The sequence below is a fragment of the Lingula anatina genome, chromosome 10 (genome assembly GCF_051362555.1).
Source record: "Lingula anatina isolate TDL-2025a chromosome 10, LinAna3.0, whole genome shotgun sequence".
NCBI classification, from domain to species: Eukaryota; Metazoa; Brachiopoda; class Lingulata; order Lingulida; family Lingulidae; genus Lingula; species Lingula anatina.
The window spans coordinates 18,794,159-18,819,052 of record NC_141776.1 but is presented as its reverse complement, the minus strand read 5'-3'; the positions used below and the strand labels follow the sequence as shown (position 1 = coordinate 18,819,052).

The 24,894-nt window shown below is 35.5% G+C and overlaps 1 protein-coding gene across 5 annotated transcripts; it reads left to right on the top strand.

Moving 5' to 3' along the window:
* The first annotated feature begins 15 nt into the window (after positions 1-15).
* Positions 16-24,894, top strand: LOC106157986 (run domain Beclin-1-interacting and cysteine-rich domain-containing protein). 5 transcript variants are annotated; one of them, XM_086997026.1, is made up of 24 exons: positions 16-156; positions 1,096-1,249; positions 2,150-2,381; positions 7,432-7,538; positions 7,817-8,030; positions 13,389-14,234; positions 14,586-14,710; positions 15,071-15,244; positions 15,513-15,555; positions 15,773-15,829; positions 16,303-16,347; positions 17,329-17,409; positions 18,174-18,222; positions 18,470-18,629; positions 18,972-19,061; positions 19,526-19,599; positions 20,056-20,120; positions 20,475-20,775; positions 20,975-21,053; positions 21,357-21,431; positions 21,880-21,973; positions 22,272-22,344; positions 22,792-22,841; positions 23,831-24,894. In XM_086997026.1, the coding sequence occupies exons 1-23, from the start codon at positions 128-130 to the stop codon at positions 22,826-22,828; spliced, it is 3,204 nt and encodes a 1,067-aa protein (XP_086853152.1). In that variant the 5' UTR covers positions 16-127; the 3' UTR covers positions 22,829-22,841; positions 23,831-24,894. The 5 variants fall into 5 exon arrangements, with proteins under 5 accessions (XP_086853152.1, XP_086853151.1, XP_086853153.1 ...); XM_086997025.1 differs by lacking the exon at positions 22,792-22,841; XM_086997027.1 differs by lacking the exons at positions 17,329-17,409; positions 22,792-22,841.

Genomic DNA, 24,894 nt, shown 5'->3' with positions numbered 1-24,894 from the left:
TTAAGTCAATTATTGTGTGTATTATTTATATATTATTTCTATAGATGTATTCAAAAGAGATAGATTTTAGTGCACATTAATATTCGAAACTACATATCAACACAACTCCGTTTGTAAAGTGGGAGTGATGGAGAGCGAAGAGGAGGAAGACGTACGGTGAGTTCACAAAATTATTTGTACGAACATTTTTGGGTCAGAAATATAGCCTTTTCGGGGCATGCTGGATCATCTGAGAGACTTTCAAGTAGAACGCTGCATGTACCAAGTCATATACCAATGGCAAAGGGAAAGTATTTCAAAAATGCCACTCCATCCGAGTGATACTCCCACACATGACACACACGATCTTGTCAACGCAGCGAGGTGCATACTCAGTGATTAATCCCCGCATTGTCATAACTGTAGTTATGTATGTGTGTAATATATAGATACGTATAGATAACCTTTGTATATCGGTAAACTGCGTCCGAGTATAGCAAGTGTCTCCCTAAGTCTTAAAAAACAATATGTCCATGCTACCAGCATTACACCGACTGTTCCTGGTGGATGTCTTAATATTCACCAGGAGCGTTCTGTCATGGCGTTCCTTTTAAGCATTATATCTTAAGAGATTGACAGCGAAAAGATTGCTATACATAAGTCTTTTTCTTTATCTGCTGAGATAATGCTGTTATAAACAGTGTCATTGTCTAAAAAATTACTTCAGTCAAAAATACATCAGGATGAATTTGCCAATTTGAGCTGTTGATATAACAGCTGTTTCTATGGAAAAGTTGTTAACACAAATATAAAGATAAGTATTTTTATGTAAAGAAATGGTGAAGAATCTATTTTGCCTGGTATATGGTTTATATATGTATATACTAGTATATATGGATGCCAGGCAACTAAGGACTTAAACCCAAACCACTTTATAGCCCTATAATCAACTAAGTGAAGCCCCTGCATTAATATATTAATAGCTCCCCCCTGCTACTTTGTGTTGAAGTGTTTTCTCATTATTTGCTTCTTTTGTGTGAAAAGGATCATAGGCAGTCATTAAATATACTAATACAAGAATTAAATTTAAAAAATAGAAAAATATGTATTTTCCAGAGGCCAGCACCATGGATTATTAACAGGGTTAAAGTCCACAGTGGAGGGTTTACTGGCCACTAACAGCACCAATGTGTGGAATACATATGGTGGACTGACCAGACTATGCACTGCAGTAGAGAAGATCCTCAACCACAAACTGAAAGTAACACAGGTGAGATTGCGTTAGAGAAGACAAAGGAAAGTGAATTGTGCTAAGTAGATTTCTGCTATATGCTGACCACATTATATTTTGGTTAAGGGATTTGTATATAATTGTACTGTGTCCAGACATGAATGCCAGTGACGTCTATTTTAGTAGTTACATTAAAGGGATAACAACTGTTTGCAAGATAACCATAATTCACTATAAATACATGGCAAACAACTCACAGAAATAAAATATAATCTATTTTACCACCAAAACGGCAGTTAACGCATTTATTCTGAATTTTGTGCTTGCCATCATATCACGTGACCTCCATCTAGATGGCTGCACTCTGTAATAATATCTTAAGAGAATATTACAAAAAAACCAAACTTTTTAGAAAAAAACAGGGACTAACTTGGAATGTGGAAATTAATTCATTTACCATTGGGAAGTATGGAAAAATTGTCCTTTACCCTAGGAAAATTCATTTTTTGGCCAAAATGAATAGTTATTATCCCTTTAAGAATATTAAATAAGTAGATATTTGTCTGACTGAATATTACTGAAGTTGAAGAGTTTTACTGCATAATTTCACGTGTCTAATTACTCAATCAGATGGTAGAGAAAATTTGGATTGTGTTAAAGCAGAAAAATACAGTAGATATTAGGTCTGAAGGTTGTAGTGTGTTACTTTTAAAATTCATTGATTTATTGATTAATTTATTTGTCAATGAATATAAGTTATTGAATTCTTGTATGGAATTTACTCATTGGCTTGGTAGCCATGAAGACAGAAATGTCCTCTTTTTCCTTCTTTTCTTATATTTTTAACTAATATTCTGGTGCTACAAAATCATTTTATCATTGTTTCCCCATGTCTGTAGCACAAGAAAGTCATTTTATATCAATCAATGTTTATTGTAGACCCAGTTTGGCAACACACTTGACTACTGGAACTTTATCAAGGGGCTAAAATGGCTGAACCCAGTACTGGCGCCATCTATTGAGCAGATTAACAGGCAGGCTGGCACTGCAGGTGACCTTGACCTCTCCAGAGGTCACACTTGGGTCAAGCAAAGTCTGCAGAACCACAACTTATCTTCACAGTTACAAACACTGGTAGAGAACAGAGAGCATCTTAAACAGCATTATGAAGGTGAGTTATGGAAAAATATTAATTTTTTTCTTATACAGGAGTTCATCTATGGGAAGATATTATTTCGGAGAGTGAGACAGTGTACTAGTAAAGTTTTCTTATTGATGGTGACTTGAAAATTGCCAGAAAATTAAAGACTGTTTACTTTTATGAAAGAACATGGATATTTTATATATATATTATATATATATATTATATATATATATATTTTTTTTTAATTTATAAATAGTTTTTTTGTGATCAGGTATCTTCTCCTGGACTTGATTACCATTTGTATAAAAAGTATATTTGCTGGGTAGCACTAACCCTCGCCAATTAGCCAAATGCTAAAACTGACTTAAGTTGGCTGAACAAAAACTGGTTTATTTAACTTGTCTTAGTCAAGTTTAAACCATTTAGAAAAAAAAAGTAATGAAAAAGTAGTGATTTGGCTAGAGAAAAAAATGGCCAGAGCTATCCCATAATTATTTGCCTGTATATCCACCAGATCTTGTTCTAAAGATCATAATACATTCCTGCTGATATGTATGAAGTTGAAAAGTACCTCAGTGCCTTGTGAAAAGCAGAGTTTCCATCTCAAATGTTTAGTTGAGGAGTTATTCCTCTTGGCATGCAAGACCTGTCTTTTTAGTATCTATTTTCCAAAATCATAGGTTAATATTCATTTGACCACCCATGCGTAGATATAGATTTATATCAAGTATTGAACTGAATAATATTTTCAACATAATGTTGTAATATAATCATGTGAAGTGTACTTAGTAAATGTGATTTCTCAGACAAGTTGATTGAAGGATGCCATTACAGTACCTTTCCTGCTTATCTCACAAAGTTTTGCAATCAAGTGGTCTGTAACTGGAGCTAATCCAAAACTTATGTTCATATATTTTATTTCCCTTTCTTTGGCATTTCCCTTTTGCTCAAATACTAGTCGTTATGGGCATAGTCTGTGCAGCATTTCTATTATTTACCTTTTTGTTATAGTTAGTTTCTTTCCATATAGATATATTGATATTTGAACTCTTTCAGATAGATAATTTTCATGTAATTTTGTCATTTCTGCTGGTTCATATATTACCACATACTAGTAGGCCTGCATCAGTACACGTTGGGCTCATTCCCAACAAAACTGTTGTTCTACATAGATCGATCCAACTCCGCAGGGACTCTCACTGGATGCTATCATATTAACACACCTCCTCTTATTTCTAACTTGACTCTTATATAATCATCAGCTTTTCTGTATTACACTCAATACCAGGAGGAGGCTTGTTAATTTTTTAATCTGGCTGTATTCACCCCACGGAGTTGGATCGAACTAGGTAGATTGATAGTTTCATTCGGAAAGAGCCCATTGTCTGTGTACAGATTTTACATGACAGAAGTGATAGAACAACATATCTGTGTTCATGATGTGAAGGCTCACACACATTTTTGTGCAGCACTTCAGACATTTGAGGCATGTGGATCGGATGGTCAATATGGTTTCAAATGCACCTGTCTACTTACGTAGCTCTACCCATGTCTCCTCCATCTACTTGTACTAAGTGAAAAAATGAAAAATGACATTTTAGGGAAAGATAGGATCTTATCAAGAAATCTGTGGATTTTTTTCTAACTTTTTGATGACTTATATATAATTTGTATTATTTATGACATGTGAAGCAGATGTGACATGTGAAGCTAGGTTATGGGAGGTGGACATGTACTGGATCATTAGTCTGGATATGAAGTAACACAGGGGGAGGGTCAGTTTGCTGTCGTGCAAGGAGATGATAAAAATAAAGCATGCTGTTGCTTTGAGACAGTGTAGAGTATGGACAGCTCTCTGTGGTGAAGATTATTATGGACTGATGGTATGGTATTGAAAAGAATATATTTCTGTGAGTCTTTTTTTTATTTCAAATTGATGAAATTAATAAGAAATTTTAGATTTAATTTTGATATAAATTTCTCTCTCTCTCTTTCTCGTGTGTGCTAAATTTGCTCACTGGATAAGATGTCTTCTGCCCCATCATTTTACCTGTGTAAGACCAGGTTTCAGTTAATACCTGCTGCTTTAGTGATGTTTTTTTTTTTATTTTTAAGTGTGATGAGGAAGCATCTGCTTGTGCAATGCTGGGTTTACACTATACAAGATCTTATCAGCACCTTAAGCGTGTCTGGTTTGCATATCTGCCACTGTACACCAGTTTCAATGAGAAAAAAAAACTTTTTTGTGATTGTTTTTAGTTGCTTTTCTACTGATAAAGTAGAGAAAACCAAACCTTTTTTCCCCCTCTGGCAAACATTTATGAACTCTTTGTTCAAACCAGTATCATGCCAATTTGCTTGACGTCTAAATGGGTAAGGAATTTGGAATAGAGCAGGTGCTTGAGGGACATTGTCTGTGAACAAAGAATTTGGGTCAGTAAGGTAGGATTTGTGATATATATATTTAAAGATATGAAAGGCTTTCTGCAGGTTAGTACAGTTTTCATATTTTGCTTATTGCTTGTTTTACTTTTGTTATTATAAAGGGTGCAAGAATTAAACTTCTTTTTATTATTATTATTTTCACAAATAATGCATGTATATCAAGGGGGGGGGGCAAGTCTAGAAAGTCATCAGACTATGGATAAAATGTCAAGGCAATTTAAAAAAGTAGGTTTTTTTTTTTTTTTCTGGTAAAGCATCCAGGCCTTTAACCATGAAACTTTCATGTACCTTGATAAAATTTTACCCAGAGGGGACCTTTTCCCAGCAAAAAGGGGGGTTCTGACTATGAACCTTATGTCTTTCCAACTTCCACAAAAACAGTACTCATATCATGCTCTGACAAATGATACTATATGCAGAAAACATGCCAGACATGCAGGTGTGCCGTTATATGTAGCACATTGTGAGTTATAATAATTATAATTGAATTAATTATAATTGAAGTAATGCAGTTCATCGCAGAAGACCACCAGGTACAGAGTAAGTATGTTAATTGATAGCAACATGACGTAGCCCTATCAGCCCAGATTCTCCTGTGTCATTACATATGATGGTTCACTAGCTCGTATTTGGCTTATGGCCATAGGCTATTGTGTCTTATTATTTATTTATTTATTTATTTATTTATTTATTTATTTATTTTTTTAATTATTAAATAATTTAATTTTTAATTAATTTTTCATTATTTATTTATTTATTTATTTAATTTTCCAAGTCAGATTTCCTTGTTGTAGCATGCTGTGAAGATAGTGGAGTTCTTCAGTGATCTTGTGGCAGACTAGTGGGGTGGGGGTGGGGGCAGGGGGGGGGTGGGGGCAGGGGGGGTGGATGGGGTGAGTACCTAGAGAGGGGAGAGACGGAAGAAAGGATACAGTTTAATTTATAATGTTGTGATCATATGGAAATGCTGAATGTCTCCCTGTTTTGAACAAATCATTACTTGTCAGTAATAAAGAATTGAAAACAATGTATAAAGGATATACAGTTTTGGAAGCGTTTCTTTATAGTTTGGATATTTTCCTTTGAATTACAGGGGTGTAGACTCTATATGTCAGGCCATCACCTTCAAATACCCATTACTTATATAATTATATTCAGTCAGATGTCACTGTCATATTTCTTTGTCATGTGTCACCCATATCTAGAGACAGGGGAAATAAGTGGAGATGAGGACACAAATATGAACGGGATAATATGTGTACAGTATTGTTATTTATTTGGCTGATGCCCAGGTAATAGTGTGTATATATACGTATAATTACCAAACTTGAGTCACCCAGTTACCAAGTATATCAGGGTGAACGGTTAAGACGAGGACGCGGAGGTGATGTGTATTGGATGAAATCCAGGGCAAATTATGGTGTTGTATTATAAGTGGGACACATGAGTAACCTCAGGATTCTTGAGCACATTATGTAGTACACTTTTAAATGTGAACGTTTTTGTGGCAGAGGTTGCCCCTTGCCTTTTGCAGGGTGGTAGGAATTTTCCTTTTCTGAGGGAATAAAAAAAGTTTGTCTTAGACTAGTAACTAGGTGATTGGATATTGAAAGAAAAAGGGATGAAAAGGAAAAAAAAGGTTCAAAATAGCACATGACTGGATTTTATTTCAGGTCCACATTTTTTTGCAGAACAAAGCTTGTACATCTTTTGAATATATCCTAATTCTTAGCACACAGCATTTTCTATCTGTCATTTCGATCACTCTCCTATCACATCATCTGTCTTCTGTGATCACACACCGCCTGCGTGCACACGAGGGGCCGTTGGATCCCCTATAACATGGCATTCTGTACAAATTGATGATAAAAATCTGCCATTATTTCATCAGGACTTCTCTCTTGGCATCTCACCAAGACTCAGGCTGATTTATTTCAACCTGTACCCCCTCAGGATGGAAAAATAAGAGTTACCCAGGTCAGCCGTGATTTAATAGTTAAGCTTGTAAGTGGGAGAGTCCATGAAAGAACCTAGGGGAGGGGATGTAAATGTAAACAAAAGCACATGGACAAAGCATGTGACATAGCCTTCATATTTGTATGTGTTCAAACATAATTGTGGTATATTTATGTGACATTTTAAGAAGGTTGGGAAGTCATCCTGTTAAAATTAGAGATATACTGTTCATGGGATAAACTGGTGGTACACGATTTAGCAACCATAATATCATATCAGATTTTATAGTGGATTATTAGAACAAGTAAACAAACAGCAGGGATTTGTGTACATATTATATTAACTCTCGAGTAAAGACAATGTATAATACCATTGTATGGACAAGTTTATATGGATATGACAAGCACTATTCTAAGTTTTATGTGTTCAAGTGACCGTGGGGCTTGTGAGGGATATCCAGTGCAGACGAGAGGTTTTTCTTTGCTAGGGACATCACTCCACTGCAACAAGTGTAAAAGGTTATCGTCTAGTCCATAAAGTCCTTAAGTATTTTTATGGACAATCACATGAATTTGAGATACTTTCTGTGGTTTTGACGGGTTAATGATACCAACCAAGTTTGAAAGCTTTATTTATTTATTTATTTATTTATTTATTTATTTATTTATTATTTCAGAGTCAGCATTCCTGCGTCACCATGAGTACATGCGAGCCATGCTTATCTGCCTCCAGGCTGTGGAGAACAACAGGGTAGCCTTACTGGCCGAGATCAACCCTTTACTGGTAGGTTGTTTACACCGATTGCATAAAAGAAAGGGTGGGGGCTGCCTTGAGTCCACTAAGTTTCCCGGGCTGCTTTAAGAAAAAAAAAAGAGCTGTATTTTTGGAAAATATGCATTGTTTTAGAGTTGATATCACAGGTATCTTTATTGTATACTGTAAAACTTCTTGTCAGTGATTATGTTTTTGTTTGTTTGATTTTGAAGGTAAAATTTCCACTGTTTTTATGAAGGATCATATTAGCACGTTTGCCTTGTATTTATTTATTTATTTATATTCAGCTAAGAACAGGCAGCAGTCAAAGAACCAGGGGTTTGGTAATATCACATGTGAGGAGTTCCTCTACGAGCTCACTCCCCGCCACGCTACCCTCCAGCTCAGCCATCACCATGCCGCGGAGAGTGAGTGAGACGGACCCTCTGGCGCCGCCATTACCGTCACCAAAGTCTGACTCTGTCCTGGAGACATCAGCAGAACATGCTACTGCTACCTTGGGTAAGTTTGAGATGAAAACAGTGAATGAGATGCCATCTTCTTTCCTACACACACATGTGCACAGACACACGCTATAATTATAATCTTTGTGAATTTTCTTACCATAATTTTGATAAAACTAGCAATACCTTTAGTATCAGGCCCGTAGCCAGGGGGGGTTCAGGGGATTCGAAAGAACCACCCTTTTTGCTGGGAAAAGGTCCACTCTGGATAAAATTTGACCTATGTACTTGAGGATTTTATGGTAAAAGGTTCACTTTTTCAGAAAACGAACCCTCCCCTCCCCCTCTGAAATTGATGGCTACGGGCCTGAGTCTTGATATATGAAAATATCTGCTCCACTTGTTGGACTTCATTTCTCAGTCAACAGAGGTAGAAGTATGAGATAACAGCAGGTCATTGACCTGTTCATTGTGTTAGGTGTGACAGATTGGTTGTGACAGTGGAGATGCTGGTGCAATGGGAGTGTTAGTAAAAACTAATGCAGTACGGATAAATGGTTGTGCTTAAGTCACACACTCATGCATTGGTATAAACACATATTACACACACACACACTTACACACAAGCACCTTTATTATGAAATAAATTACCATGCTAAATTCTACATAATAATTTTTAGGTATGATATAAGACCTTTAATTGAAACTTCATTTCAGATGTTTGCTAGCACTGCTCATTGCAGACAAAATTACACATTTTGCTAACTTACTTGGAAGTCACATTCATTTATTTCTGCTATGAGTTATTTCACCTTGAAATGACCCTTCAAACATCCATATATTATATATTATGTAAAAGAGGCGTGTCACCTAAACTCATCAATCATGGACATAGCATGGAGATGTATTATGCAATGCTAATTGTGATTGGCTACCTTAACACATGATGGACATTTGAGGGAGGGGCATGTCATGAGTGACATTTGGAGGGAGGGCAGACTTGAGAATTCTTGGGTTGAAAGTGAAAAGAGAGATATCATGGTAAGTTAGATCTGTATCTCATAGAAGACATGGCTCTAGAAATAGTGAGAGCTAGAAAAACATTCAAAGAGACCCTGTATGATCTTATCAATGAGCAGGCAGAGGAAGGGGCATTGTGTGGATTATCTGCCCTGCAAGGTGGGAAATGAGCTGTTTGTTTTTTGTAAATATATTAAAATTCTTGGAATATATTTAAGAATTCATATAGTAAATGTCTTTATTTGAATTAATCATTTTACATATTAAACTGCATGTACTTTATTTATTTATTTCGTTTTAAATTTAATATGTTCCAATATAGTGTTTACTCTCAAATAACCAAGGAATGTAAGGATATGAATGTTGCTCAAATATTATTGTGCATGATAAGGAATTTAGCTGCCTTCTTTACCTTAGTCTATGAAAAAAAGTAGAAAAATCTTAAGTTTTGACTAAATGAATATTGAGTTATTGATAAAATACTTTTTCAGTTATTTTTTTCCATTAATCCTTTATTATATAATTGCATATTTTATGGATAAGTTTGTGCATGTGTGTTAAAGGATTATAATAATGAACTGATATTTTTTTTAATGTAGAGGTCTCTATGTCATGTGTTGGAATAAGAAATCAATACAGCATTGAGATTATGTGTTCATCTAGAGTTTCGCATGGAGAGTTTAAAAAAATGAAAAAAAAAAATTAAAGGCAAATATTTATTTTATAAAATGTTAATTTTCCTCTTGGTGCACATTTATTTTAACTATAAACAAAAGCTTTAGATAGTATTTAGTTGGTGTACAGATAGTTGGCATACCTGCCCAGGCTAAGAATGTCAGGTATTCCTTAATTGTCCTGTGACCCATGACTTCCTGTCATCAACTGTTGAAGACATACCTGGATTATAGCTTAGGTCAGGTACAGACACAATGAATGCTGTGTCCTACTCTCCTAAATTAACTATCTCCTTCTCCCCCCCTCTCTCTCTCTCTCTCTACCCCTCTCTTGCTCTTCTTCCCCCCCCCCCCGCTCTTTCTTTCCTCCCCCTTGCTCAGCCCTCTCCTTCTCTTTCTCTTTCCCTCTTTCTCTCTCTCTCTCACACACAAACACACATACGTATTCACATAAACACACATATAAATACTAGCACACACACACACACACACACACACACACACACACACACACACACACACACACACACACACACACACACACACACACACACACACACACACACACACACACACACACACACACACACACAGAGAGAGGACCGCCAAGGGTTACAAACCAGACTGATCTTATCATCCACACACAGTGGTCACAGATTATCAACAATGACTCCCCCTGTGCTTCACTGACATATGTGTGTACATATATCACCTTTGCCACTGACAGTACAAAGTATTGTGTACAGTGTAATATTTTATCCTGTGTCCCAGATAGGAACTCCTCATACATGTGACAGGGTCTTTTCACATAAATTAAGACCAGTGGTATGACTTCGGCTGTCATATAAGCTTTAGGGAGAAATTGGCTAATATTACTATATTGGATATCAGGACATAGACTTTTTTACAGGATTTTCAGTGATATTTATATTGCAGGTAGGTATTACTTTACATACGTGTATTTCATCCAACGTGTGCATTCAAGCAGTATGTGCGTATGTGCAGATGAATATGTGTGCAGGCACGTGTGTGTATATGAGTGTATATAATTACTACTGCATGTAACATTTAAAGTAAATGTCATGCATAGATTTCCTTGTTAAGTGAACACAAAAGTGAAAGTGAAACTGCTTCATTTTCATAATGTTTTTGTGATTATCATGCGGTACACACATAAGTGTAATGTTGTGCCATTGATGTAAAGTCAGCACTAGGTTGAGATCTGTGAGTGCAGTGTGTGTGTGTGTGTGTGTGCTTGGGTGTGTGTGTGTGTGTGTGTGTGTGTGTGTGTGTGTGTGTGTGTGTGTGTGTGTACCAATTGGAGTTGGTCATTATATATACATGTATATATAACAGTCTGTGCCTGGGAGCTTTCTGCCTGCTGGTCACTCTGTCCAGTAGACCCCATACAACTACTTTCTGAATGTCCAAATGTACCAGTTAATAGAGCATGGAAAATTGATCTCAAACAGGCACATAAATTATATTACCTCTAGGTACAATTGGGCTAGAAACTATGATTATTCTTACTTGTTCGATGCAAAATCTATAAGTCAACTGGCTTAAACCTGTAGCTGTTTGTGCCAGCTGGCTACATTTAAAATGGGCATGAGCCTTTTGTAAAACCTAGGTAGGTAGTATGGGAGTTTTAGCATTTTGACAGCCATTTTTTATCTGGTTTAGTTAACTGGTACTGCATATGATATTGTCTGTACATGTACAGTAATCTTCTGGGCTGTTATTTCATTTATCATTAACACCATAATATAGATTCTGTTTGACTAAGATAACAGTGTCTGATATCAAGTAACGTTCACATATATATATATACACATATGTACAGGTGATAATTGTCTAAATTTTAACCAAAGGCTAGGTGGGGTTGCTTTACATGTACATCAGTTGTGCCTTGTCAGTATAATATAATGCCATACATACTTAATGATGTGGTACAGAGGCATGCAGAATGTTTTCACTTTTTTATTTTTATTGAAAATCTTTGTAGGATTGCCACCACAATTGATTCCTTCTATTCAGCTATTTATTCTCTAAATATTTGTTATACATTTTATGCAAATAATAATTATAATAAAAAAGCTTTGTCGTAGGTTATTTCAACTCCAATAACGCTTAGCTGTAGTGTATGTGCATGTCGAACGAGTACATGTGCAGACCACGTTATTGATTTGTTGCATAGCTGAAAGAGAAGATTTATTATTTTGGCAAAAATGCTGAAAAAGATGCCAAATCATTCTTTGTCAGGGTCTTTGTAGTAATTACCGATAATTGCGAAAGAAATATTACGAAGTCCTCATCATTTTCTGCTGTATATTTGGAGTGTGCACACATTTTAGGAAAACTTTGTTATATCAAGCAGGTCATTAGTGGAACAACACCTGATAAACCTCTCTAGTAGCTCAATCAAGAAAGGTAAAAATGCACAAAAAGTACTTGTATGTTTTAATTGGTGCTCTGATTACTTTCTAAATCATGTTGTCTTTTCTGAACAATGCTAATTTTAGTCATGTTTTCCTTAAAGTTAGCTATCAGGAAATTTATACCAGGAAGTGAAGTCCATGTTTATATATACCGAGTGAGTGTGGTATACAAGCTCTCTGACAATAAGTTATGCTACAGTAATCTAGGAAGGCCACATATGAAGTGATATATAATAGATAGGGAGGCCATGCTGATTGTATTCAAGCTGGTGGATGCACAGCAATATGCTGAAAGGAGTGAAATTGGGTCTGGTTTCACATGCTGCCAGCTTAGGGTAATATTCTGTGGATATGATCCACTTGTCTCAGTTCAAGTTACTCAAAAGATATGTATATGAGTGTGTAAGTATGTGTATTGAGGTCAGTGCTGGTAGTTGATATATGTACAGATCCTGCAGGTGGAATCGACCTGACAGTGGCACATACACATAGATGGATGAACACAGAGAGAGAGAGAGAGATTTGGACATGCCTCCTCAGATATAAGAGACAAATTACGTATAATTGTACAACAGTAGATGTTGAAATTTAATATATCATGTAATATATAGCTTAATTGTTAAACTAAACTTGATCATGTATTATTCACATGTGATGACTGCTGTAGGATATTAGTCATGCACATTGTATCTGGCCATGTTTATACATAATGTTGTGTAAATACTCTGTATTATTATCTGTAGTATTTGAAAGCATATTTCTATCATATGATAAATGCACAAGTTTTATTTGACAGTGATTTCATCATCTAAAATCTGCTTTCATCAGAACTGCCAAGGTTCATCCCCTTTATATAGACATGTTTACCATCTGAAGTTTTCAGCATTCAGAACATGGAAAAAATCACATATCAATACCTCCGCCATTATCTGGGTCAGTGCCTTTTGTTAGTCTTACGTAAGAGATTACTGTGGGGCCATACACAGTGAAATATGCTGACATAGTTAATGTGCATTAACTCCACAGGGACTCTCGCTGAATGCAGTCAGATTAATAAACTTGCTCGCTTCCTCTTAGTTTTAAGAAGAATACAGAAAAGCTGGTGAATATGTGAGTACGCTATAATCAAAAGGAGGTGTGGTAGTCTGTTTATCTGATTGCATTCAACGAATTGGACTAGTTCAGTTATGGTACTGGATGTGAAAAGGTCCTCGGTGCCTGCTGAAAATGGTCTTTTCTCTTTTCAAAATTCAAAATTGAAATTATATTGTTTTTCCCCTCCAGATTCTAGCCCAGACGTCCAGCCGTCAGCCAAAGCAGCTCTGTTGTCCGTACTAGAAAAGGATGGTTCTTCTGTGGAGCTGGAATCCACTCTGAGCTTTCCACGCATTGAAAGCGATCCTCTCCTGAATACAGAATTTTTCCCAGAGGATGATATGCTTTCACATGTGGAGCCCCTGGGGGTGAGCAGGAGTCCCCATAGAGCGTCCTTTGTGATAAGTGGGAGTCCCCATACACAGGCTGTGATTGGGATTAAGAATCCACATACTGTTGGTGTAACAAGAAGTTTAAGTGTGAATACGGTTCATCATAGACAAACAAGTGTGCCATATTCCCCCAGAGGGCAGCAGGGATCAGGAACAAGACTATCACGGTCTATATCCTCGTCAAACACAGAGGCGTCAAAAGTTTTGGACAATTTGCTCAATAGTGATAGTACAGGAGATGACTCAGAAGATACAAATTTATTTCCCAGGACTAATTTATTCAATCAACATTCAGTTGGCCTTAGCACATTACCTGATCAAAATGGAAATGTATCTCTAACAGGTACTCAAAACTTGTTTGAATATCCGACTGGCAAAAGAAACGGTGTTTTAGATAAGGGTAAAGAACACAGCACAGACGATAGCAAAAGGAGGAGTTTAACTGACGAAGGGACACATTCAAAAGGACAATCGAAAGGGAGGAAAATTTCACATATCCGTTCAAGATCGGATGGTGCTACTCTGAAAGAGATGTCATTGGACGATCCTGCTGACCAATCAGACTCCACTTTGGTGGATCCTGCGACCTACTCATCGTCTCTTCCGGCCCATGCTGCTGGCGGTATGGGGAGGAAAGGAAATGGTAAAAACTTCTTTATTGTGTATGTTAAAATTTACATTTTTCTTTAAAGGAGTCAGACTGTGTACACTGAAAATTATTTGCATACATAACATGGTTATTTTGTTACTTTTATTTTAAGTTGATAGCTTAACGTACAAGTCTGAATTCTTGTTACACAGATGCATGAGACATACTCCCCTTGTTGTGTTGACTGCATTCTAATTAATTTTAAAAATCTGTAAAAGTGAAATCTGTATCAAATATTTATAAAATTTGACTTTGAAAACTGCAGCCATTACTTCCTAATTTGTAAACGATCATTTAAGCACAAAAAATCAGTTTTCAAGTATTCATTTCCACTCTTTAATTAAGCCGGTGCAGGTGCCCTACACCCTGGTGACAGCACAGAAAGTTTCCTGTCTCGTCCCGCGGAAGGTCAGTCTCTGATCAACTACTTACAGTCCCAAGACTTCAGCTACAGTGCTGACCTGGATAAGGTAAGTGTCAACATAGTGCTTGCTATTAACCTGTCTCCTGGAATCAAAATGACAAAAAGAAGTGGTATCAAGGTACTAAAGGGCTCATTCCCAATGGAACATTTGTTCTATGTAGGTCAACAGAGAGGGGACTCTTGCTGAAGGCAATCAGATTTACAGATTTAAATGTCTCTTCTTGTTTCCGACGAACTCATATTTGACTCTTTGCCAGGAGGTGGTGTGTTAATCTGATATCTGGTTGCATTCAGCTCGAGTCCCCACCGAGTTGGACGATGCAATTAGAAGGCTAGTTTTATTGGGAATGATCCCCAAGTCCCTGTCTCCGTAAAAATATCTGATGTTTCCTGCCTCCCATTCCAGGAGAATGCTCACTTCAGTATCTCCGAGGCACTGATAGCTGCCATAGAGCAAATGAAATGGAATCAGGTGATAAGACCCTTCCGAGAGTCTGACGAGGAGGAGGCAGACTCAGACGAAGAAATACAGCAATTAAAACAAAGAATTAGAATTAGGAGGAGAGAGAGGTTAAAAGAGGTTTGTACCTATATGTATTGGTATATTGAAAAGTTCAGATCCAATTTTAAAGGCCAATTAGGACATTTGTAAGAGAAATATTTGAATTAAATCAGATCTATGAGAACAAAATGTGAGGTTAATTGTTATTTTAATTTTTATGCATGTTAACAAAATGTTCTGATTGATTTGTATATTTGCAAAGTTGTAGAATTGATATTGATAAAAGATAACTACATATTACACAGGGGTTAGAGGTGATAACATTTGCTGTTTTTAATTTTATCAGAAGCATCCAGAATTCCCTGCATTTAGTGATGGAAAGACAGACAGTAGGTGTTACACTAGATCTAAAGTAAAGGGTTTAAAAAGTTTTTTCTATGAATCAGACCAATTATTTTACTATATATATTTTAAAGTTTTTGTAGCCAAAGTAAGTGAGAATATAAATTTGACAAAAGGTCATAAATTTTTCGTCATCAGATGTACAGACATCTAATTCAAGATGTGTATTTGAGGTTACGACAACTAAATAAATTTTTCTTGCAGCAACCAACAGTACTGCTTCCAACCTGAGCTCCTCTCACGACTCTTCAGATTACTCAGGTAATTTTTTGGAATAATTCATGTATGTAAATTTTATATTAATTTATTTGAAGTTGTTTGTCTTAACTCCTATGATATTTTATTTAAATGTGAATCAGTATAATGTACAAAAAGACATCTAAATAGAAAAATTTAGAGTATAATTATGGTTTCCTCGTAAAAACAACTATAGAAATTTAGGAACTTAAATGAAAGTTGTATCATGTGCACAGTAGGAGTATTTGATAACTTATTTGATAACGTATTTATTACTTTTTGCATCTTCTGCAGGATGATATTTCAATAATCATAATTATTTATTTATTTATTTATTTATTTATTTATTTATTTATTTGAACGTGAGATAAGTTTTGTTTGAATGTTTAAATGTTGTTTCAGAAGTTTCAGATCACCATATTTCTGAATCTGAGAATTTTTATTACATGGCAAGATTTCTTGATATTTTTCCACTGTATCATTATTGCCATTTTCAGATATTGACAGTGGAAGTGATGAAGTGGAAGACAGAGAAATTGAAGGTAAAGTCATTGCTACATTTGGGTTTATGGAGGCATCTCAGATAGTTGTGCTAGTCACAGTGACCATTTTATATTTTATTAATTTTATTAATTTTTTACCATTTATTTATTTATTTATTTATTGCAATTTTATGAAGCATGCCCTTTTGCTTTTAGTGTATTTTTGTGAATACCAGTATGTTTAGAGTCGTATGGCAGTGTTAGAGTCTTCAGCTTTATGGTCATGTTCACAGCAGAACTAAGATAAAACACAAACCAGATATGTGGTCTAAATTACATGACCATATGGCCAGATTGCTGATAACATGTGGCATAGAAACAGTCCATTACATGAGCTCTGGCTGCCAAATGACAGTAAAATTGAAGATACCTGATGGGCCACAAAAATTGAAAATTTCTTCAGATAATTTCCACAGTTTTTGCTTTTGACCATTACATTCTTACAGACCCTGGTGGCTTGAAGGGCCAGTGGGGTTAAAAGTTTTTGACACGGAATAAACTACTCTGGATGTGATCAGGGTGATGTGATGTAGACCATGTCTTGTCTGTTCCGTTGTGAATGTAGCCTGGTATAATGTTGTGTATGTTACAAGTCATGTTTATAGTATATAGTTGGGATAGTGGTGCTGCTTATTACTCTTTATGAACTGTGTTCATTGCATTATGAAATACATATTTTCTTTATCAATCTTTATTTTTTTTTTTATTAATTGATGCAAATTTAGCCCAATCAAAGTCCAGGTGTAAATTCCTAACTTAAAATGATAAAAAGGGAATGACATCATAAAAGAAGTGTTATTTCCACCATTTGTCCAAAATTCACAAATTTGAGTTAGAATCTAAAATCAAACAAAATTTTATTGAATTTGGAATGAAATCATCTTACATCTGGACCGAAAGGGTTGAATTTCAATGAATAAATTGATGACATCAAATGAATTGTATTAGAATGGATTAATTCTGGTAATTATTTGCTTACAGACTCTTCTCCACAAGAGTCCTCCAACCTGGCATCTCTCCAAAATAGCTGCCTGTCCCTCTCAATGGCTTCACTTTATAATGGTAGGTTTTTAGTAAACCTACGTCATCGAGAAAAGTACTTGGTCAGAAAAAAACAACATGCCTTTATTTTCTTAGTAATAGCTGGTATTCACTTCCTCCCATCATCAGTATAAATGGCATATATTTTATGAAAATATCTTAAAATAACTTTAAACACCAACAACATGCACAAGGATGGAGGTCGCTGAGCCACCAAGGTAAGACCAAGTGCTGTTCTCAGACTACAGGCCGGTTTTCTAACTGGCTTGAATTACTGATAAAGAAAAGTAACCGTACATTTAACAGATGTTTGTGATATTTGTGATTATAAGGCTCAAATAATTAAATGTACTTGTAGATACCTGATATGTTCATGATTACTGAACATAACAAAAGTGGAAATTGTTTGCATGTTGTTAGTTCTTTATTATGAAATGGTCATATTGTTGAGAGAAAGAAAGAAAATTGCTTTAGACCCTGTAAACCATAACCTTGAATCAAAGGTTTTTGCTATATATGCCTGCTACTGTAGTCATAGAGATAGTTTGTTGACATCAAAATATTTTAAATATACCTAAATTGCTTTTGGATATTCAGTTAATGTGCTATTAGGTCAAATTTAAACTTATTGCATCAGTGCTTAACATCTTTGACTATAGTGCAGTAGGTCTAAGCATTAGAAATGCAATGAAAAAGAAACATTTTAAAGAAAAGTGACAGAATTACAGGTGTGTTTTAGTAAGTATAATGATGTATCCAATGTTAAGTTTTCTCTCGATCTCCAGATGCAGAACTTCAAAAGGCCAATAGTCAAGTTAAATTTGACTCACAAAGGTAAGATAGATTGGAATCACCTTTCCCTCTTACATTTTATTTACAAAACAAAATATATTCACAAAAGAAAAGACAATAAAATGATGAATTTCATCTTATGACTTTTATAATCCTAAGAATGTAGTGATTACAATTATTTACAATATTTCTTGAAAATAAAGAGTTTTCACCCTTTGATTCAGATATTCAACAAATTTTGTCTTCACAATATTGTTTCTTCATAGTGATAGTATTTATAATGTTTCAGTTCAGGCAATGAGAGTAGCAATTTCAACCAGAGTGGGAATTCTGGCAATTTATCTGCCGAGTCTGTGGCTATTGCTCTATTGAAGAGGTTCTCAGAACACCAGCTCCCCAAGGCGTCTGATCTGGAATGGCTGGTCTCAGAACAGGATGTACCACAGAAGGTTCGTTAGTGTGCATGTTGGTCCATAGGGGGCAGTGCTGTATGAGACTGTCCTGGAATAACCTTGATATTGATATTTGTACTGATTAGATCTCAATTTATTCAAATGCAATCTGCAGTTTTTCACTTCTGAGGTAAAATCAGATATTATTTAGTTAGGTGAATGCATTGTGGATTTTGGAAGTAATTATATTGGTATTAATTTTTTGTGTATTTATTTCTGAAACAGCTGTTCACAGGTTGAGGGGAATCAGATAAGCAAAAGAGAACAGAATTGAAATTCAGGATAAATTTTATATGTGAAAGTTGTAAGTTATAATTGAATTCTCTGTCTCACTTGTAGCTGCTGCCGCTGCCAGATTCTCTGCCCATTTCTCCAGATGACAGTGAAAATCTCCTCATTTTGAAAAGACAGAATTCATCTGCACAGTCTGTGAGTAATATTTTTTATTTTGATGCATGAAGGAAAATTTGTAGTCAATTTAAGAGAAACACAAAGCCATTTTATTTATTTAGTTTGTTTGTTTGTTAGTTTGTTTGTTTGTTTGTTTCTTTATCATTCAAAACCTTTCTTGGTCATATTGAAAACACTGACTATCGCTGCCATTTATGAGTTGTGGATTATTAACCTGTGATGTGCCTACTGCTTTATCTTTACTGCAGTTTTGTTAATTCACCTTGGTTGATTTATATATAACAACAACTCTCTGCAGTTAGGTAAGATAAATCCTTGATTTCACTGTACTGTCTGAGCTAAGTTTGTGATAAGTGACTGTTTACTGTCAAGATGTCTTTCAAATCTGAAGCTTTGTGTTTACTTCTTCCTCGTCTACAATTCAATCACAAGTACAAGTGTCTGTGACTGTAAAAATAAAATCTGAAGTTTGATTTTTTCAGACTCGTCTCCGTGGCAACTTTGAGTGGGCTCCACCCAGACCACAGATTATTTTCAACATCCACCCAACACCAAAGTAGGTGCTCATAGTGTAAATTGTGTTGGTGGAGATTGTGCTAGTTGAGATTGTGTTGGATGAGATCGTACTGGTTGCAATTTTGTTAGATGTGTTAGATTGAGGCTGTTGTGTTTTACAATATATGGTTGTAAGTTTATTGCAGTACTGTTTGTTAGATATGTTTACTTTGTTGAAAAAATGTGTCTTAAACAGTTATCTTAGCAGTGTCAGTCACTGAATTAGATGAAAGCTTTCTTTCTCTTTTGCTTGGGTTGGAAAAAAAGAAACAAAAAGAAATTTATGAATATGGAAAAAATTTCAGTGGTTGCGTCAGCCATAGCAAAGTTAAAACTAACCTTCACAACTTTTCACCTATCTCTGTTTTCTGTTACCCCTTTGAAGAGCCACACCAGCTGGTGGTACATGTCCAGTAGGTGGTGACACCTCTCTGATGATAAACTGATATTGTTTCAGGAGGAAGGTGCTGATTGCCAAACAAAACTACAGATGTGCTGGATGTGGTACCAAGGTGGAAACTGGTAATATTTTTCTGTTCTATTTCTTCTCTTTATTTTTTCTTTTGGTAAAATTGCAGTTACCCCAAGCAAATTGAATTATATTAACTTCATAATCTTATTATAAAGTGAACTGTTTTTATGTTTATATAATACATTGTCACTAGATGTGTCTAGTGTATAAGTTGCAAATAAATTTAACATAATTTCTTATTTACATTTTTTTCTTTAAACAAATATTTTGCAAATAATACTGACAAGTTGGTTGAAATACATCAATACCAGTAGGTGGATTAAGTTTTGAAGATGACTTATGTTTTTGAAAAAAATTAATTCAAATTTTATGATTGGCAAATTCAATTTTTTCATCTCCCTCAGGTTACATCAAACGCTATCGCTACTGCGAGTACCTGGGCAAGTACTTCTGCCAGTGTTGCCATAGCAGCGCAATAACATACATTCCTGGACGAATCCTGCGCAAATGGGACTTCACTAAGTACCCAGTCTCCAATTTCTCCCGAGACCTCCTCCAGAAGATGCACACTGATCCCCTGTTCAGTATTCAGGACATTAACCCCACGCTGTACAGGAGAGTGAAGGCGTTAGACACTGTCAAGGAGTTCCGGAGGCAGCTGTTTCATTTTAGGCGGTTTGTCAAAACTTGCCGCTTAGGGCAAAGGTAAGCGTTAGAAAGATGAGAGTAGCTTTCTAACTTAAAGTTAGTTATAATTAGTAATTTGTACACAGTGATTTTATTGTGAAATTTTTCTATATGTTATTATTATTGCTGTAGTTGCTATTAATATTTTATACACATATTTGTTTTCTTTCTTTTTATTTTATTTGTTTGTTTATTATTATTATTATTATTATTTCAGCTTGTTTGCTGAATTGGAGTCCCTTCCATCCAGTTGGCTTGACGACGTCCATGTCTACTCCATAGCTGACCTGATTAAGGTAGGTTACCATGAAAACAGGTAATACGTACATAACGCATTCAGTCAATTTGAGACAGCTCAACTTGCTGTCTCTGCAGAGAGTTGTAATATCACAGTCTCAGTATGGGATGCTGGTGCCAATACTCTTGGTGTCCTGTCCACTATATATAATACAATAAGTTGTGATTATAAGTTGTTATATAGCACTGACACATTGTCATATTTTATGTGTTTGAAAGAAGACCAGCTGATAAGACACAGAAGCTTAAGTTTGCTTAAGTTTTTTTCTTTTCTAAAATTTTGATTTTGTTTGCTTTGTCAGGTGAGGTCTGGTGAGATGTACGATCTTCTGAAGAAACTGGTCACTAAGTGCTATGAACATACAAGAGACTGTCCTGTGAGTTCTCCTCTCTCTCTCTCTCTCTCTCTCTCTCTCTCTCACACACACACACACACACACACACACACACACACACACACAACATTGTCTGGCTGACCTCAGCCAGCCAGTCTGTGGTTGTTTTGTTATATGATTTAACACCTGAATGTCAGTGACCTCCAAGAAAACATCATAAGTTACAACTCTGCTGCCATCCAACATTGTTGTCATCTAATTCTTTTAAAAATTATTATTATAGTACTATTTCTGATTGTTCATAAAATCAGTGATTTCTCTTTTTTTTTTTTCAGTCTCATGTTTGGTGATTTTGTCATTGGTCAAAATCATGTTTTATCAGACCTCACATGCCCAGATTTAAGATTTTAATATGTGACTATTATATGAAAATAGGTAGTATGGAAAATGATATTTTTATTAATTTTTATTTATTTATTTTGTTATCTAGCTCTGCCAAGCCAAGGGTTTCTTCTGTGAGTTTTGCAACAACCGTCAAGATGTCATTTTCCCATTTGAGCTGCATAAAGTTGAAAACTGCCCATGTAAGTGCTGTCGGATTGAAAATCCTGTATGATGTGGTGAATAAATGGCAAATGAATGTTCAGTTGCGAAAAATTTGAGTGTTAAAAATAAAAGGCAAAAAATTATTTGTAAAACAAACAAAAAAAAAAAATTCAGATTTCTGAAAATTATCAACTGAAAACTTTAAAGTAAACATAATGTGTGAAAGTGAACTACAGTCAATCATAAACCATTTTGTATATGAAGAAGAATATCTAGAATATTTATAAATCAGATATGTATGATGTAATATTTAATTGTATAATATTTTTCACACAGCCTGCAGTGCTTGTTTCCACAAAGGGTGCTATATCCCAGGCAAGTGCCCCAGATGTGCCAGGATAGAAGCTAGGTAAGGATACACACAGACATATACCCTGCCTTGAGTGCTGTGTATTATCTCACATCAGTGTGTTAGATGTGACAACATTGTGTTGGGTGTGACAGCATTGTATTAAAGATTGCATCAGTGAGTTAGTTCTAGAAACATTGTGTTAAGTGTCGCATCAGTTCGTTTGATGTGTCAGCATTGTTTTAGTTGTGACACTGTTTTAAGTGTGACACCAGTGAGTTAGTTGTGACAACATTGTGTTAAGTGTGACGGCAGCGTGTTAGGTGTGACGTAATTATGTTATTTGTGACGTCAGTGTGTTAGATGTGACATTGTGTTAGATGTGACATTGTGTTTGGTGTGACCTAAAGGAAGGGTAAAAGGCATAGTGAACGCAGCACAATTCTTCATCTCCTTGTAGTTGTCTACCTCCTATTTTACTTGTTGTTGTGTACTGTTATTCCGTAGGCATGGTAAAGTAGACTCTGTAAGTGAAATTGCATGAATGCCACGTGTTGGTAAGTTCAATCTTTTCATCTGTGATTCACCTTGCACCTTTATCATTAATATGAAACAATTTTAATGAAACCTATGTTGCTTGCTTATAGCAGCCATTGTGTTTAGGTTTAGAAATCAGAAAAAAAAACTTCCCAATCCTGTGGCACTTGTCCCCAAACAATTGCTATCTCTATTTAATATCTATTCAGAAATGGCAGTGTATCAGTTTCCTACACCCTCACTTAAATCACATTGATTTATATGCAAGATTATTTTCTCATATACAGCTGCACCCACTCCCCTACCCTGCTTGAACCACAATTAGAGCAGTTCTCACTATATATTTTGGTGCTGCTAGCCAATCAAGACTATAATTTGATACTTATATGTGAAATATTACTTTCACACATTTTGTACATTTCGAAAACTGGTCTGGACAGTTTAATATCCACACAGATAGCTATAATTTCCTACAAAGTCATAACCAGTGACAACCTGTTCTTGTCTTGTTTAGACTGGTGATCACTAGCTTTTGTGTGTGTGTGTGTGAGAGAGAGAGAGAGAGAGAGAGAGTGAGTGAGAGAGAGAGAGGGAGAGAGAGAGTAGTCATGTAAAGCTACATCTCTGCAAAACCTGCTGTTTTTCTTGATTGCTTTTCACTCAGTCAATTTCACCGTTTTATGAAGAAGATATTTGACAGTATGTTGCCCATGAAAATTCTTGCCTGTCATCTTAGAAATAATTAATATGGATGAAGACAGAAAGGAATAACTTGACATGAAGCAAGTTTGACTACTTTATAACTTTGTAAATTGATCTTGTTATTTTTACGTGTTGCTTTTTTTTTTCTCGTGTACTTGACATAATTCTCAAGTGAAATAAACATAAAAAGTCAGTCATTTGAATGCATCCGAGCAAATAGCAATTTATTACTTTCTTATTTAAACAAAACAATGAGTTGGTCATTTTTTCTATGATACTAAAGCACACCTTCCTCAATTCATTCCAGAAAGCTTACAATAAATACAGAGCTGTCCTCAGAATCGTCCACACCGGAAAGAGAGAACCTCAACCACAGCTGACAGCAGAAAACACAAAATGGACATCTGACAAATGATGCCAGAATAATATATATATACCCCCGGTAGAACTGAGCAAGAAGAGTTCTAGGACGTCCTCACTTAAGCACTACAGCGAATCAGGAGAGCTTTTTGCTGCCATCTATCGATAGCCTTCCAAACTTATCACACGTGCGCAAACATTTCAGTAAACAAGAGAAGACGGTGACAACTGTCCTAACTGCTTGGTGTCAAGTTCGATTATGACTTAGATTGACGAAATTAGAGAAGGTTTAAAAGAAATGCCAAAGATTTTGAATTGAAGACGAAAAGAGGCAGGATTATAACAGGCAGTATGTGATTTATTTCGGAGGGCGGTTTTGAACAAAATAACTGATACGGAATGGAGCTAATAACCAAAAAGGCAGTCAATTAAGAACAGTTTTATACTGAAACAGGGTAAAATGGCAAAATTTTTGTTTGTCAACAGTGGGATTTTTTGTTAAGATTGTTATTTTAAAATACGATGAAAAATGCAAAGAATACGCGTGATACCAAATACAAGTACATATGAACCCACAGACGGTCTCAAGTAAGGTAGACTGACACGTGAAGGAGATAGTCTACGAGGTCATTAGACTCATGAGATGCATCAGAGAATACACAATGTGATAAAGTTGTTGTCGTAATTATTACAGATTAAACACATGCAGGTCATGGTTTAATCAAGAACCTGTTTCACATATCGTTCCTCAGTACAGTGATATTCATCATGCTATTTCACATGTTGATTCACATGCTGCTTCACATTTTATAATTAATGTAACCTATATAATATATGCACACTTAAAGTGAAGAAAAAGGAAATTAGATTAATGATTCAAAGATTGGAAGGTTGTGAGAAGCTTGATTGCCATTACGCAATAAATATTCTTATCTGCAAGAACGTATTTTATCACTGTCGAACTGATTTTTTTAAAAATATTATTTATACCGAATAAAACAATTGAAATCA